Source organism: Cavia porcellus, unplaced genomic scaffold (genome assembly GCF_034190915.1).
Source record: "Cavia porcellus strain 051 isolate PalLab524CR breed Dunkin Hartley unplaced genomic scaffold, mCavPor4.1 scaffold_3, whole genome shotgun sequence".
Classification (NCBI taxonomy): Eukaryota; Metazoa; Chordata; class Mammalia; order Rodentia; family Caviidae; genus Cavia; species Cavia porcellus.
Genome location: NW_026947486.1, coordinates 61,625,756 through 61,643,187, shown reverse-complemented (window position 1 = coordinate 61,643,187; position 17,432 = coordinate 61,625,756). Strand labels below are relative to the sequence as shown.

General features: G+C 35.7%; 1 protein-coding gene across 1 annotated transcript in view; it reads left to right on the top strand.

The window, feature by feature from the left end:
* The window catches only part of Zmat1 (zinc finger matrin-type 1), a 109,696-nt gene extending 92,356 nt beyond the window's left edge, over nt 1-17,340 (top strand). Inside the window, exons 5-8 of the mRNA XM_063245569.1 lie at nt 4,180-4,289; nt 4,364-4,530; nt 12,970-13,069; nt 15,336-17,340. Of these exons, the coding sequence (XP_063101639.1) occupies nt 4,180-4,289; nt 4,364-4,530; nt 12,970-13,069; nt 15,336-16,641 (1,683 nt within the window). The 3' untranslated portion in view covers nt 16,642-17,340. The remainder of the gene's footprint in view (nt 1-4,179; nt 4,290-4,363; nt 4,531-12,969; nt 13,070-15,335) is intronic.
* The last annotated feature ends 92 nt before the right edge of the window (nt 17,341-17,432 follow it).

The following is a 17,432-nucleotide window of genomic DNA, read 5'->3' as shown; positions in this document are numbered from 1 at the left end:
ACACAGCATTTGGCAGCAGATTTATTTTACATCAGTGGGCACTGATTGAGATCAATTCCAAGCTATCAAGCCCTGATTTCTTGTGGTCTAGGTTTATATGGGATAAGCTGCCAGGAAATACAAAGGCAGAATGGCTTGTCAGTTAGGGGTTGGTTCTTACAATTGCATCATAGTGACCAGCTATACATCTTAGTGATCAGCTGTTTTTAAGAGATAAAAGTAACAGTAACTGGAACTAGAACTACTACACAGGCAACTAACAAACATCAATCCCAGCTTGAATTTGTAGCATATATGGTGGGGGAAGGTCTTGTGGCTGGGGTTAATGTTTCAGTCAGTTGGATATCTGGAGAAGGTTTAGGCCTCTGGACCGGGTTATTTCGGTCGTAGGTTTGGCATCATTGTTAGAAGTTTTCCCAACAACATCAGGAAGTAGTAGCAGGATAGCTTTGGCCAAAATAACTTTGTCCAAGGTGACCACAGCATCTAGCCTGTTAGACATATTGAAGAGTGTCTGATGTGCCTTGATTCATCAAATCTTGATCAAGTGTTTGATTGATTGTTCTATTCTCTTGGGGTAACTGTCCATAGAAATCACAATTATCAGGAGGTTGAGAAGCAAGGACTGGAATGAGCAGCCTGAAAAGACACAAAATTCAAGGGAAATACATATGGAGCAATCCTGTGAATAATTTTCTCAGGTTTCTGCAATGCATGGACAAGTCAGCATCCAGAGTGACCAGAGCAGGGATTTGAGTGCATCATCTCTTCAGAGTGTTCTGAGTGGTCCAGACAAGTTCTCCAGTGGATCTAAGGCTAGGATTCTAAAACTTGTAGAGGTTTCCTGCGTTATATGTGTGTGCAGGAGTGCCTATAGGTACCTCATTCTTTTTTTTTTTTTTTTTTTTTTTTTTGTATTTTTCATTTTTATCGGTACCGGGGATCGAACTCACGACTGCCTGCTTGCAAGGCAGGCACTTATGCCGCTGAGCTAAATCTCCAGCCCCAGGTACCTCATTCTTAACAGAGATACTTTCATCTGTAAACAGGTTGTGCTCAGAAACTGTCAGGTGTTCATTTTTTAAGTTTAGTCAGCTCAAGAACAGTTTATCAGTCAGTGTCAGACAATTCAGGAAGTTCAGTACAGCATGTGGCACTTGGACTGTTAGGACTTGACCTAAGGATAGCTTGTCAGCTTTTTTTAAATCAGAAGTACAGTGGCTACTAGAGTGCAAAGGCAAAGGAGGAGGCAGCCTTTAGTGACTAGACCAAGTATTTGTGCAGTTAAACCACTGAGTGCTTCCAGAAGCTGAAAGTCTGTTTCTCCATAGAGAATAAACATGTTTTTGAACCTCTGGGAGATTGAGTCCAGATCAGTTGACTTTTTAGTCCAAAACTGGGATCTTTTTGAACAGCGGTTGGCTAACAAGAGCCAATTAAACCCAGAAGGCATTCTTTAGGTCCAGTCCGGTGTATCATTAGGCTGTGGGGGGGGGCATAAGACTGAGGAAGCATATATGGAGGGCAACTGTGGCAGCATTAGCAGCTAAGAGATCTTCAACTTTACAGGCAGGAGAGGTGTATTGTAGCAATTTGACAGTCTATAAATATTTTGTAGTTTTGAAACTTCATTTGTTTTCTTTCTCAAGGGACTATGACAGAGCTGGAAGGGACAGAGAAACAGGCTGTCTTAAGAAAAGGTGCTGGCAGCTTGGCCAAATGTTTCTTTGGAGCCTCCCCACAAATAATGGGAGAGTTCTCAAACCCTTATGCACCTGAGTAACAATCCAGAAAGGGTTTATAGGTTGGAAAGTGCAGAATACAAAGTGACAGCTGAATTATTGAAGGCATGGAGATCTTGCCCAAAGTGATTAACAGTCTATCATGCTAATGTGTAGTTGGATGCCTGTTTGTGCTTCTCATGACATTTGACAGCAAAGGGGATAGCGGTGAAGTGTCATGGTTGACGGCCAGGCCTAGAGATGACTCTCTAGTCCATACCTCCAGGAGGAGAGTTTTTAGAGCTTCAGGATTGCAGTTATCTATCTCAGGCTGATGTGGGTATCATCTTTCTCTCAGGAAATAGTCAAAGTTGAAAGTGCAGGGCTTCAATGAGAGGAGGTTGACTGGTTTGGTGCAAGGACAATCACTTCTAACTTGAAGAGGAGGGCTCTTCCCCAAAGCAGTATGGGAACCAGCTTATACAGGAATTTGTGTTTGGTGAGATGTCCTCCCAGGCTGCAAGTTTGTGCCTGGAAGAAGCAGCAAAAGGCAAGAGTCCCATTTGCCCTAGTGATGGTACTTTTTGACTGAGTTCTGTGTCATTGTCCACCAGAAAAGTCACAGGTTTGTCCCTGACTTTTGCAATGACCATAGACTCTGGGAGTCCTGTTTGATAATAGCTCAGTCTGTCCTCTCCATGTAGGTCTTTCAGGGCAAGGAGAGATTCAGGTGGAGGTGGACCTGGAAAATCAGTTTTTTTTGTGTCTCACATGGAAGCAGCATTTATTTTTTATGTCCATAACCTATATGATTCATAGCCAGAGAGTATAGCTGTCTGTCAGAGAGTATTTTCTTACAAATATTTGGTGCTTTTCTTTTGTCAGGTTTGTGGGTAGCAGTGGTTAATAGGCTTTTTGCCCCCTATTTGATGCTTTTGAGAGGTGTCCAACTAGGTTGTTTCTAGGAAATAACAGCTTAAGAAAGGCCATGGAAGCTCGTTCATCAGGGCTGACAGTCCAGTTTTTCCCCAGTCAAAACTCAGAAAGAATTGCTTAATCATTTTGGGTGAACGTTAGATGATGCTATCTGATCAGGATAGGCATAGCCATGAAGCAAAAGGCTCCAGGGGAGGGTTTTATGGCTGAATCAAGGTAGTGGCTAGCTTTCACTAGTTCAACTGGCTGAAAGTAGATGAGTTGAAAATGGAGAGTGAAGCTACTGGTGTTGGCAGCAACTGCAGCATCCAGTAAGAGTGTTCAGGTGGAATTCTCAGGAAAAATGGGCTTCTTGTTACCGTTTATTTTTCTTTAAACTTCAGGGAGCAATTTGGTTTCATTTTTAACTCCGTAAAAGCCCTTTTTCATGCAGTCAAGGACTTTGCAGTTTGACTAATTAATCCTCATCTCTGTTCCCCTAAGTGTGTTGTGTACCACTGAAAGAAAGCACAACAGACAAAGGATTGGTACCCCTCAGATAGAGACCATTCAGATGCATGCCTGGCCACACCTCTCACCTGGACTGAGACACAATTTAGCTAAGGAAGTTGTGAGGCCTTCAGTATGCCATGTGTCAGTCACAAAACCCCAGGTGATGGTTCAGTCAGCTACCAAGACAAGTACTTCCCAGTCCTGATGCAATGATGGAGCAGCTTGTTGTTTATGCTGTCTGCTCCTCCCACTCACACATTCATTCAGCTGTCATTCAGAGGTTGAAACATTCAAATTCCCTTCCCTTGAGGGTGGGCCTGACTAATGAGAGTTGATGAGGCTACCCATCTGTTCAAGGCTAAGAGGACTACAGACAGCTACCAGGGATCTTACTGGAGTCAGGAAGGCAGGCAGACAGACAATCTGCATCCTCCTTCCTATGGTTTCCAATGTGAGCTACTCAAGTGGGGAGCTAGGAATCCTCCTCCCAACCTTCGATGGGACTCAAGAAATCTCAAAGTCCCATCAGGACTTTGAGAGGCCCTTGCTCCTGCTGCAGGATCCATAACCAGTGACCAAAGAGGTCAGCATAGTTGGTCTTTCCAGTGAATATATCAGGTGCAACGGCCAGAAAAAACACTGAAGCAACATTCAGGATTTGGAGGCAGATTTATTTTACATTGATGGGCACTGATTGGGGTCATTTCCATAATATCAGGCCCTGATCTCTGGTAGTCTAGGACTTATGGGATAAGCAAACAGGAAGTATTGAGGCAGAATGGCTTGTCAGTTGGAGATTGGTTCTTATGCTGTGCATCATAGTGACCAGCTATATATCACAGTGACCAGCCACTTCTAAGGAATAACAGTGACAAGAACTGTAAACGGAACTATTACCTGGACAGCTAACAAACAGAAATATACTGGCTGGAGGAGGAATTGCTTTCTGTTACACTTACATTCAGAGAGATGTTAATTTTGAATGACTGTTGCTGAATAAACAAAGTCATGTTTTATCTTTCTTTTTCAGAGTAAAAAACATGCTCAAAATGTTAGATTTTATTTTCAAATGAATAGAGAACAAAAGGAAGTACCAAATAAAAGGAAGATGCATGTTAGGAATTTGAAGGTTTGTAGTTTGTATAAATGTTATATTTCTGAATTTTGAGTTGTTGAATTTTTCTAACCAAATTGTGCTTACTTCAGGCATATAGGAGAGGAATACGGAACAGAAACAAATTTTGTGACCTCTGCAACATGACTTTTAATTCTCCAGTTGTTGCTCATTCTCACTATGTGGGGAAGGTTCATGCTAAAAAGCTAAAGCAATTATCAAAGAAATATTATCAAGTGTCTCCAAGGCCATTTCAGCCAAAGACAGGTAAGGTGCCTTTACCTCTTTATTTTCAGGGTCTAGCTCCAAATCTGCCCTCTGTTTTTTTATCGGAGAGACTGTCATTTCAGTTGAAGTAATTTTATTATTATTTTTTGCTCTATTAATCACTATGTTCTTATCTATGGTAATTATAATGACCAAATTAATTTTAAGAAATTTTATGATGGTTTCCTTTAGTTTACTAAATCCAAATAAAATCAAGTGGTTTGCTATATGAGTATCTATAACAATGACCTAGAGTTTAAGTCACTTTATATTAAAATTATAAAATCTTAGATCTGAATTTTTTCCCCATGGCATTTTATTTTATTATAGAACTTTGCAAAACATTATCTTAAATATGTGTTCAGATCAATATCTTTACCATAATATAGCTATAGATACAGCCTTTCCTGACTTTAGCTGTATGCAAAATAAAAAGAAGTAACTGAATCTCTTACCATGATAGTCCATTTATTTTTTCCTGTAAACATAAAGAAAAAGTACCATTAGCATTGTAAATCAGTAGTTCCTATGTATTTGTATTATATTAAACCCAAAAGATACTAGGAAGAATTATAAATCATTACCTCTTTTCTTTTTACAGTGATATTGGCCTACCAGTAAATAATGAAAACTCTGACACAAAATTGCCTGAGATGCCAGATTGCACATTGAAAAGGCCAAATATTTTAAAAAATTTGTATGCAAACTAAACAATAATGATGAATATTCTGTAATACATAGTTTACTACATTCATAGTTGCTTTGATGCTGTAGTACTATGTCATACCTGGCGTGGAAAACCCACTAAGATTAGTTTTTCAGTCATATATAGTCATCACACAGAAAAATCAAAGCCACAGAAAATATTATAAAAACTTACTGTTTTCTTAATAAGTAAAACCAGAAATCATTTTTTAAATTTATTCTAGTGTAATTGTTTTATGTTTGTTTTTCTTCCTGTAAATTAAAAAGAGGGACAGAACTACTGTGTCCTGCAAGAGAATGTATTATTTAAAAGCCTTATCTTCAGTCTCCTAAACTTATTGACTTTATTGTAAGAAGAAAAATAACTGTGACTGTGAAAACTTTTATAGTTTTATAGTCTTAATTCCATAGATTTTATTCTGATTCAAATGTTGACAAATATAGATAGAATAAATATTTTATTGTTTCACTCAATGAAACCAAGTTACAAGTTGCTATCATATGTTTTGCCCTCACTAATTGCAAAGAATCACCCTTAGATGGCTTTCATGCCTTTATTGATTCCTCAAATGAATATAGTTAGTTGTTCCTGATGCAGAATATGCCTTGCCTGCCTTGTCTTTATTGGAGAAACTTGGTGACAGACTAATATTGAAATGTCCACTCTCAACAAAAAATAATTCTTTTTTTACTTGAGTACCATTGTCTAACATCCCTGTGTTGAAAAAATCCAAAGAGAATGAGATTTTCGTAGAACTCCAAATTTCTCTACTACTTTAAAATGAGTGTATCTCTAATATCTTAACACGTTAATCATTTGTCATAGTAACTATTTCAACTGGTGTGCTCTTCCTACTTGTACAGATGCAACTCTTCCGAAGCTTCTTGCTCTTAAGCTTGCTCCAGGTGGAATTATTCCTTCCTCTTCTGGCAATGCTCTGCATTTCAATAATCAAAGCACATATTGCAAACTCTTTCCTGCTTCCTGTAATAGTCCAGTAATGGTCCACTGACACTATGTTGGGCAAAACCACAAAAGAAATGTGGCTAGGAAGAGGGTTTTAGACAAGGAGAAGTGTCTTCCACTAAAATCAAATGCATATGGTAAACCAGAAGATTATCACAAAACTCCTTAATTGCAAGTTTGTATTTTATAAAATATACTATCTTATTTATATTTTATTCTTATTGATTGAGAGGTAGTATTCATGGAATCACAGAATTTTAGATAAGTAAGACCTTTCAAGTCCATCTAGTTTGTTGTTTTCTATAAAATGAGATCCAGAATGGTTCACATGACCCTTATTGAAAATTAAACACTGTTACTCATATAATTGAATATAGTCTTAGATAAATAATGAAATATTTTAAAAAGTATCATGTTGTGACATTACTCATTCACTAAATATGCTTTAAATATCTTTTGATGATAACATTCTTGGGAATAAAAATTGGAACATATAATTTTTTCCATGAAGAAGCAAGTGCTTAATCATGTTTGCAGGTTAATAACACTTTACTGGAAGAAGTTATAGCCATATATGTTTGTGTACATATTTTGGTAACTAAAAGAGTGAGGCATCAGTATATAATCTCCACAGGTTTTGATGATTTTGATTTATACAAGTGGGAAAGAGAAAGGATGATGAAAGGGCCCAAAACTAAGAAAGAGTGGCAAGAAATTAGGCACAATTTTCACACTGATCCTGACTGTAGTGATCCATCCACTTGCTCTTCTAACCATATTTTTCTCCATTTTTCCCCATTCTCATTATTAGTGTATTTTATCCCCATTTCATATTCTCTCTTGAATCCACTTCTTTTCCTCAATTCACTGCTATTTTTTCAGTTTCTTTCTTACTAGACGTTCCTGCTTCATGTAATAATGTTCATTATTTCCAACATCTTGAAACTCTATTCTCCTATGTTCCTGGCTATTTATCTGTTTTTTATATAGACTCTTGTTTTGTTAGTTACCTTGATATAAGTACTTTCATTATTCTATTCTTGACTTTAAAAACATATTTCAGTCTATTATTGTTTTTGTCTGTCATCTGTATGTTTATCACCTTTCTGTCAGACTTCTGACTCAGATATCTAAATGGCAGTTAGTGATTTACTTGGATATCTCAAAGCCATTTCAAGTGGACTTATCCAAAGTTAGAAAACCATAGTTGATTGTAAATTTCCTGTTATACTTTCTCATCTCTGAGACACAACATCTGACACAGTTAAAGAAGGAAAAGTTTATTTTGGCTCAGAGTTTGCAGAGGTTTCTGTCCATAATCGGCTAGCTTCAATGTAGAGCAGCATGGCAGAGAAAGGTTGTTCATGTCATGGCAGAAAAGAAGAGGAGAAAGATCAAGGGAGTAGGAAGACAGATTAAACTCTTCCATTCCACTCCGTGCATGAGTGTTCCACCTCCTCTGACCAGGCTTTAGCACCCAACCCAATGTTTAGTTATAAACTCATCAGTGGGTTAATCAATTGATGAGTATCATACTTCCAAGATTCAATCATTTCCCCAAATCCTCACCTATGCATTCATGAGGCTTTGGAAGGACATCCAATTACCATTCCCCAGTCCCCAATACCACCTTCTTTAATTTCAGTGTTTATCGAGTCACCAAATCCATGACCCTTTTACATCCTGAATATTACTGTCTGTTATCTCCAACCATGCTCTTTGCACATTTGTTTAGATCCTTAACATCTTTCCTAGAGTTCTGTTACTCAGACTGTTGGTTGTGGATCAGCATCATTAGAATGACTTGGGAGCCTGTTAGAAAAAGTTATCCTTGCCTTGCAAGCAGGCAGTCGTGAGTTCGATCCCTGGTACCGATAAAAATGAAAAAGACCAAAAAAAAAAAAAAAAAAAAAAAAAAAAAGAAAGAAAGAAAGAAAGAAAAAGAAAAAGTTATCTTAGGCCCCATTGTGTTAATCAGAGTATGCATTTTAAGAAAATCTCATTGTGATATGTACTCAAAAAACAAAGAGAAACATTACCCTCATATACTGCTACAACCTGCTAAATTCTCTCCGTGCCTCTAGTTTTATCTTTCCAAATATACCCCAATTTAACCATTAGAGTATTTCACTTAAAATACAAATATTTCTATGTGATTCTCTTTCTTCAAAACCATCATTGCTCCTTCATCTTCTGTGGATAAAATCTAAGCTCCAGAGCTCGTATTCCTGCCTGCCTTTTCCAGGCTTATCCCCTACTACTTTCTATACATGATTTGTGTGGGTCAGTATGTGTAAATTGCATGTGGTTTTTTTTTCAAATCTTTACCTTATTTCTTGTATGTACGTCCTTGCTCATACTCTTACATTGCCTGGAATAGCCTTCACAAACCACTTATGGCTAACTCTTACTCATTCTTTAGGAGACTGCTGCTGTTAACTTCCTTCAAGGCTAATCTTCCATGCTTCTTTAACCATCATAGCTAAAGATCTCTCCTTGTGCTTTTTCTTTTCATTACAGTGTAATATCTTTGAGAGAAAGGGCATTACCTAACTCATGTATCAGAAATAAAAGTGGAAAATAAGTAGACCGACCTCAGTAGAGTAGTTTAATACGCAAATCAGTGAACTACCTTGTGTATGTATTATTTCAGTTTCCTACTTAATATGATTCACAAATCCCCCAAAATTTCAATATATGGTTTTATCTAAAATCTGAGAGAATGTTGATTTAGGCACATTAGAAATATATGTAAGGGCTGGGGATTTAGCTCAGCGGCATAAGCACCTGCCTTGCAAGCAGGTGGTCGTGAGTTCGATCCCCGGTACCGATAAAAAAAAAAAAAAAAGAAAGAAAGAAAGAAAAAGTAATATATGTAGTAGGGATTCTAAAAATAGGAGATGTAGGAGATGTTTGGGTAAATGTCAAAATTCTATTTGTTAGTAGGGGATTACCCTAATGCTAAGCTGACAGTATGAAATAAATGGTATTCAGTTTTAGTGGCATTTGGCAAAGTTGAACTGAGTTAGCTAACATAAGTGCATTCTTGGCATTACTAAAGGAAGGTTATTTTAGCATGTTACAAATCAGTGTTATTGGAATGAAGGAAAAAGAATTTTATGAGATTATTGGTGTTGGGACAGGGGGATAATCAGTATAATTTAAGCCAATCATTGAAGTCATTTTATACTAGCCTTTCAAGCTAGGGCTCAACAAACAGTTTTTCCCAATCTTAGTTACTGCCTCGAGAGAAGTAAACATTTGAACATTACAAAAAAATGGAAATTTTTGAGAATTTTAAAGAATGCTGAGAACAGAAGCCCATTTTACATGTAAGAAAATGTTAAGACAAAAACAATTTAATATATGACGCCTTAACTATTTCAATCTTTACCCATTTTCTCCTTTCTCTTTTTCTCCATCCTATTGTTTGTATTTCTTCTACATACCTAATCTCATTCTCTTTTCTTCATTATTTTCAGTGCTTTCTTTCATTCCCTAAGCAACCCATATCTCAGTAGCACAGGAATAGCCACCATAATAATATAGAACTAAAATGTTTAGGTATTTAATTTATTCCAGTTGTTTGGTTGTCTTGCTGTTTCATCACATTACTACACATAGATGCTTTTCCTTCACGTTTAACTCAACATATCCATCAGTGAATAAATAATCTTCTATTAAACCAACTTGAATTTTCCAAGGTTTATTTTACTGCTATTTATTAATTACCTCACTTCAATCTTTGAGAGCATCAGTGAATATATAATTACATGAATACTGTCCATTAACAAGTATTATCAGATCTCCTTAGAAATATCTCTTTCTGTACATTTTCATTACATTTCCACTACCATCACCTCACATCTTAATGTGAAAGACCCTTTTTGAAAGCTTTACTTATACACCATTGTTATTTTGTTATGCCCAATTAGAACATTTTCAACCATGAATCCATTTTATTCTACATCTTTTCTACTCCTACATACAGGCTACTATGTGATGCTATGGAAAATTATATACACTTAGATGCATTTTACTCTTACTGTCTTCTCTTCACTTAACTCAATCCACAACTCAGTGCCATTTGTTGTTGCACTTTCCCTTACATCACCACTCTTATCACACCACTGAAATTATCCCTCCTGAGTCATAATGACCTCCAAATTTCTAAATCTAATTAATTCCTTTATTTATCCTCTTTGATATCACTCTCTCTGGTTCATCGGTAGTTCTGGCCTTTACTTTGCGACTTTTCATAGGTTCCTCCTTTTCTACCAACTTAAAGAGTGGTACTCTCTAAGGTTTTGTCGTTGCATTGCAATTTCTCTGCTCATGCACACATTATCCACAGAAGATTTCTTGCATACTGATTATTTATCTACCTTCATGTTCTGACACCTCTAAAACCTCTGTGGCCTGTCTTCTGCCTTTCAAACTCCTGTGTGTTACTTCCTATTTGATACCTTTACATGGTTTCTCACAGTTATCTCAGACTTTGTGTGTTCAAACTTGTGCTTACATTGCTTAACTCCCCCACTCCGTGAAACAAGACTTTCTTCTGAAGATCCAAGTCCAGTTAACTGGATCTTTATCCATTTGCTTAACAAACTAGGAGTCTGGGAATTATTTCAGATGCCTCTAGATTATTTCCTCTCCTCTCATTTTCAGTCAGTCACTGATTTTTGCCAGTTTTGCTGATAAATATTTCACCAGTTCCCCTGATCCTCTCAATACCTAAGACCTGTCTATTCCATTCTCTTACTAAATTTTGCCTAGTCTATTATATAGACCCTTCATATTGAGGACTTACTTCCAGATTTGCTTCTCTTAAAATCATGTTCTTTTTTTAGTGAAAGGCAACATCCTTCTAAAACACAGTCGGCCAAGAGTTACTTAGTACTCAAACAACTTTAAGGTATTCTAATACACAGGAAAATGGTCTAGGTTTCTTAACATATTAAGTCTTTCTTTCATTTGACCCCTTTTTTCTGTCCCATCTGTCCCCTTATATTTTCCTTTAAAACAATTTCAAGTAAAAAAAAATTTCTATACACACACCTGTGCTTTTTTTTCATGCTATTTATTAGGCTCTTCTTGACTCTTTTCATCAAATTATCTGTCATCTTTGCATGATCTCTTGGAGTAGCCTTCTTTAGCCATCTTTACCTATACTAAGTGCTTCTGTATCATTGCGCTCTCATACCTCTTAAGTATATCTCTCATACTTTTACCAAATGAGACTGAAACCTTCGCTCCTGTTTCTCTTTTTCATATTTCAGTTTTAGGGAACTTAGCTGCTTAATAAATCTTGCATTTCTAGGATCCATCATGATGCTTGGTGCCATAAAGGTGCCCATTGTTTTTTGAAAGGTGAGAAATGAGGTTGTACAAAGTGACAAAAAGTAAATGAAAAGTTTAGCTTACTCTCCCTACCCAAGAACTAGTGAGTCATGTTCTCTAGGGGAATGTCCTGGGAATCTGTATTTTTATAATAAAAGTCCCAAGTGATTTTTATCAGTAATAAGTAAATATCATTCAATTGTATCATCTATGTTATGAGGAGATATATGTTTCCACTTCCCACTTTTTCTTGATGTCTATCATTCAGAGTATACTTTCCTTGGCATAAAAGTATGTAGGAAAAATTATATTCAGTGACTTGGTGTGCATGAAATTGACACACAGGGAGAAAGGTTAGTTTTGAGGAGTCATTCATTCAAATTTTGATGTTTCTGCTGAGCTCATCTGGTCCCACAACAATATATGTCCCAAACAGAGTCTAAAGTCCTTCAAATTCATCATCTTTCCCCTTGACAATAGTCTCTTGTTTCCATGAATAAGCTTTACTGAGATAAGATCAGTACACTTAATAATGATTAATTTAGCTTCCTTTAAATGATTAGGCTGCTGTTCAATTTAAAAGATGACCTTAGTTGTCCTCCAAATGTCTACAGTACCATTTTCTTGCCTCCTCTTTAGGATGAAATTGCTTTTATATATGGCTTATTAATTGGCTTCTTCTGACAAAAGAGAAAGTGGAAACACAACGAGGTTAAGAAAATAAAAAATTGATTACCCCTGCTTCTAATTCTAATAAGGAGAATAGTGAGGTAGATATTATAAAATTCTTACTTTGTAGTTCTTGATTTTTCAATGTGGTAACTAGCAGTTACCACCAGTAATTGATAAACAAGTGGTAATTTGTTTTAGAATTTTGCTTTCAGGTTTCATCTTCTTAGTGAGACTCACTGGACCTTTCTCCTTTTTAAAATCTGGAAATTAATTTTTGTGACTAATGCACTACACTGATTTCAGGTAGGAGAGTAAAAATTTGCTTTCATTTGTGTTTAATCTTTGGAAACATTTTAGATTTTGATTGGATGGAGAAATATTTAAAGACAAACAAAAATATGGAGGGAGTGAGTCAAAGATTAGCTAGGCACTGCCAAATTTGAAGTGCCTGCTGCACTTCCATCTAGCAATCATTAGCAAGCAGATAGCAGATTCTTAGCGAAAATGTCATGGCTAGGGGAGCAGTGTGGTATAAAGAATTTTGGTCATTACATTAAAAGATATGGACACTCTTAAGAAGCTAACTTTATTACTAAATGCCTCTCTGATTTTCATCACATCATTCGACCTGTCTGGACCCAATCTTGGAAAATTGGAAAAAGTCATGTTCAGTAACTTGTAGTCCAGATCAAATATGTGATTTCCAGTACATCCACGCTGAATATCTTAACTTGAACTCTCTGTTTTTGCAGCATTTAATAGGAGAACCTACATTTGCTACACTTGTAGAATCACATTCACATCTTTAGACATGTTCTGGATGCACATGAAAGGAAGTCAGCATCAACTTAAGTAAGTGTTTTTTTTTAATTTGCCAAATGTTCTCACGATACCAAATATTAGAGTTTCTAGTCTAGTCCCATTTTATATACTTTGCAAACATTGCAGATATTCAGTTCCTATGGATTAAACATGAATATTGTTGATGTGTTTTGTAACATATTATACACCAGTGTGTCCAAGAGAATTCTCTAGTTACAGTAATATGCTGCAGAGCTAGCTAATTCGTAGCCATCTTAGCCAGACAGCATAGCCCTTCTTTGGTCATAGCTGAAGGGTCATTCTCAAACTGACCATACAAATTTAAAACATCTCTAGAAGGTCAGCTTAGTTATAACATTTCAGTAATCCAGTCATCATTCTGTCAATGAGGTAATAGTGGTTAAAAACAAAGCCCTAAAGTGAATGTAAACACTCTGTGCTTCAAACATATACAATTAAAAAGAATATTTTAAAAAAATCCAAGGTCTGTACATTAGACCATAAATTGGAATACAAGTTCCATATTTTGATCAAGTGTAACCTTAGACATCCCTGAAATAATATTGTTATAAGGAAACAGAATAATATGTATTAAGTGCCTGGCCTGGCCCATCATACGAGCTCAGTGAATGTTTGATCAATTCTGTTTTAAGGAAAGGAAAATTGAATGGACAGTTGAAGAGTGCCTGGATCACATAGTAGGGCAAAGTCATTTAGCTGTTGTATATTTGACTTATCATTTTTAAAATTAGAGTATCTATTTTTGTTTATTATTGAGAAAGTATGTTGACTCTGAATACAGAAAAGGTAAGTCATAATACTCATCAGATTAACTTGCCTTTAAATTTAAAAAATAAGAAACTCAGGCTCCATAATAAATATCTTTCACATGTGTAGATCTATGTAAGAAATAGACTAACCAAAACTTTGAAAACATCATGATATTTAGATCAGACCATCTTTTAGGACATTAAATATTAATTATCCTTGTTCACATAGCCCCAACATTCTTTAGCACTTTTAGTACTGTAATAGGATCATATATATTTGCACTTTTATGGCCATCTTTCCTTTTATTCTGGTCCTGTAAACTTGTTTGCATAAAATTGTATGGTACCTGGTACATATCTGACAATTGCTGTGACATCTTTTAAGCATAAAGTCTTTTTTTATCAGATCATTTTTGTACATGTTTACAGGACATAATGATTATATCTATCTTGGTGGTTTTGGATGAGATTTTTTATAAATATATATGTGCAATACAGATTGAATACATTTATTGTGGGTAATTGGTACATATGCATGTCACATCTTGATACATTTTACTCCCCCTCCAATGCTCCTGTCTCATCTCACCCCTCCTTAGATCCCTTTCCCATCTCCTCAAAGCATATCTCCTATTTCTTGTCATCTGTCTCTATGTCTATCTCTAAAGTATTTACTTACAGTTTGAGTTGCTCATTTGAGAGCAACCATGCACTATTTAACTGTATGTGTCTGGTTTATTTTGTTTAGCAATACGGTAATAAAATTCATCCATTTTCTGACAAGTAACAGATTCATTCTTTTTTATGGCTGAGTTGTATTCCATTGTGTCTATGTGCCATATTTTCTTTACTCACTAATCTGTAGATGGGCACATCCAAATTTAGCTATTATGAGTTTTGTTACTATAAACATGGGTACACATGTATCACTGGAATATGATGTCTTTATCTCTTTTGGGAAGATACCTAGAAAAGGTATAGCTGAGTCAAATGGAAATCCTATTTTTGCATATTTGAGAACTCTCCATACTGATTTCTGTACTGTTGGTACCAGTGTACTTCCTCACCAGCAATGTAGAAACTTTTCCTTTTCCACCACAATCTTGGAAAAATTTGTTGTTTTGAGTTATTGATGATAGGTCATTTTTAGCAGGGCACGATGAAATCTCCGTGTTGTACTGATTTGTGATTCTCTCATGACCAGAGATGAACATGTTTTTATCTATTTATTGACCATATGTACTTCTCTTGAGAAGTGTCTATTAATTTAAATTGCCTGTTTTTTGTCTTTTATTTTTAGAGATCAGATTATTTTTTAGTTCTTCATGTATTCAGACATGTTAATCAGTGGAACAGAATTGAGAATCTAGAAAAGTCATTCTTTATGCATTTTATAATGAGATAGGTTTTAAGAATTTATTTTGACTTTCATTGATTTTGATTTTTTAGAGTAGTATTTTGGAAGCAAAGAAAATATTAAGGATAAAATACTCTAGTAACAAAACTTTGTACTGTCTTCTTTGCAGTGAATCTATTGCTATCAACCTAGTAAAGTATTCAAAGATGCAAGGTAATTACCAAGATGAATATGCAAATTACATCAAAGTACAGAAATACAGAGACCTAGAGTCCAAGATTTATTCCAGAAAAATGGAAGAAAACACTTCAGAAGCTCATAGGGGAGTGGTTGATTCCAGATTCAGACATAAAATATTTGAACATAGACTCCCATTTGATACTTGCCAGTCATACCAAGGACTATACAATAATTCACAAGCAGTAGAAAACCAGTTACCTCATTGCTTACCACCTCATTCAGAGAGGACATATGACTCTTTCCAAGATGAACTTGAAAACTATATCAAAGTGCAAAAAGCTAGAGGACTAGATCCACAGACTTGTTTTAGAAGGATGAAAGAAAACTCAGTGGACCATGGATACAGAAAAATGTTGTATTCTGGATACAGTCAAAAAATATGCGAGCAAAACTTTCCATCTGAGACTTTACATAGGCATCCCCAACTGTACTATAGTTCACTAAAGGAGGGTCCCTTACCTCATTGGTTACCAGCTCATTCAAATACATACAACTCCTTCCAAGATGAGCTAGATGATTACATTAATGTGCAGAAATACACAAGATTAGAGCCAAAGCCCTGTTTCAGAAAGATAGTCAATAGCTCTGCGATAACTCATAGGTACGGAGAAATGTCTGACAGTAGACCCAGACATAAAATGTTTGAGCAAAGACTCCCAGCTGAAACCTTCCAGACCTACACAGAACCGAACAGTAGTTCACAAAAAGGAGAAAACCAGTTGCCTCATTGTTTACCAGATCATGACAGCAAACAGACATTCAATTCAGTGAGCTGTCAACTCACCAGAGGCAATTTTCCAGATAAAGAAGTACCTCTGAGCTTTAGTCATCAGGAAAACAACTCTCACACATACAGTACAGAATGTGAAGTTGACAAGCACATCTCTTCAGGAAACCATGCTAGTGACCCTCAAGCAAGTTGTAAACAGAGACATCAGAAGAGACACCGACACGCGAAGAAAGGCAAAGAGAGACCACAGAAGGAGAAGTCCAAGCATAAAAACAAAAAGAGTTATGAGGCTACAGAGTTAGAAAAAGACAAGACCGTCCACCAAAGTAAAAGGAAGGAAGATAAAGTCAGTGTCAGTTCAAGAAAGCTTAAGCATCGAAAAAAGAAAAAAAGCCATGATGTAACTTCTGAAAAAGAACGTAAGCACAGGAAAGAGAAAAAGAAACCTGTTGAAGAACGAACTGTAGAGGAAATTCTTTGGGATGAGTCAATTCTTGGATTTTGAACTTTTAGTTTACCCAAGAATTATTCAAAGAAAGCAGCACGAATTTAGATAACAGGGTCATTCAATTAAAAAAGGAATGGTAGTGTTAGACTGAGAAAACTGTGTTTGTGTTTATGTGTAAAATTTTAATTGAAAGAGAAAACAAAAAGCCTAAATCTAGTTTTTGAAAATTAACGTAAGGAAAACTTATTTAAGAAAAGACAAAAGAGTCTGTATTTGGGTAAAGCGTACTATTTGGAATTTTTAGTGCTGTTTGCCCAAAGATAAATTGAAGAAATCCATTAAGAAAATGAATTTTGACAAAAGCAATTGCATATAGGAAAAAGAAAATAGATACATTATAGGGAAGTAAATTAGTCCCCTTCTTCCCTCCATACCTCCTTTCTTTTTCCTGAAAAATACAAAATTTTATTGAGAGAAGAAACAAAAAATATCCTAAACTTAGCCTCTGAGATACAAGAATATATGAAAAATTTAAGAGAAAATGAAATTATTAAAAAACAAGAGCCAGTGTTTTGGCATGAATCTACCCCTAGTTTTTAAACGTTTCAGTTTTGTTCACTTACAGTTTAAGAAATAGGAAAGTTTGGTTTTATTAAATTCATGCTATTTGAAGTTTTATTAAATTTATGCTATTTGAATGTTTCTATATGGACAATTAATTTCTAGAAAAAAGATAAGTAAAAGGATTCAGTATTCCTTTTCCTCAAATAACTTTTCTTCATTTTCTAAAAAAAGAAAAAGTACTAAATATTTCTTACAAAGAAGGTAATTTCCATAAATGCAAATAG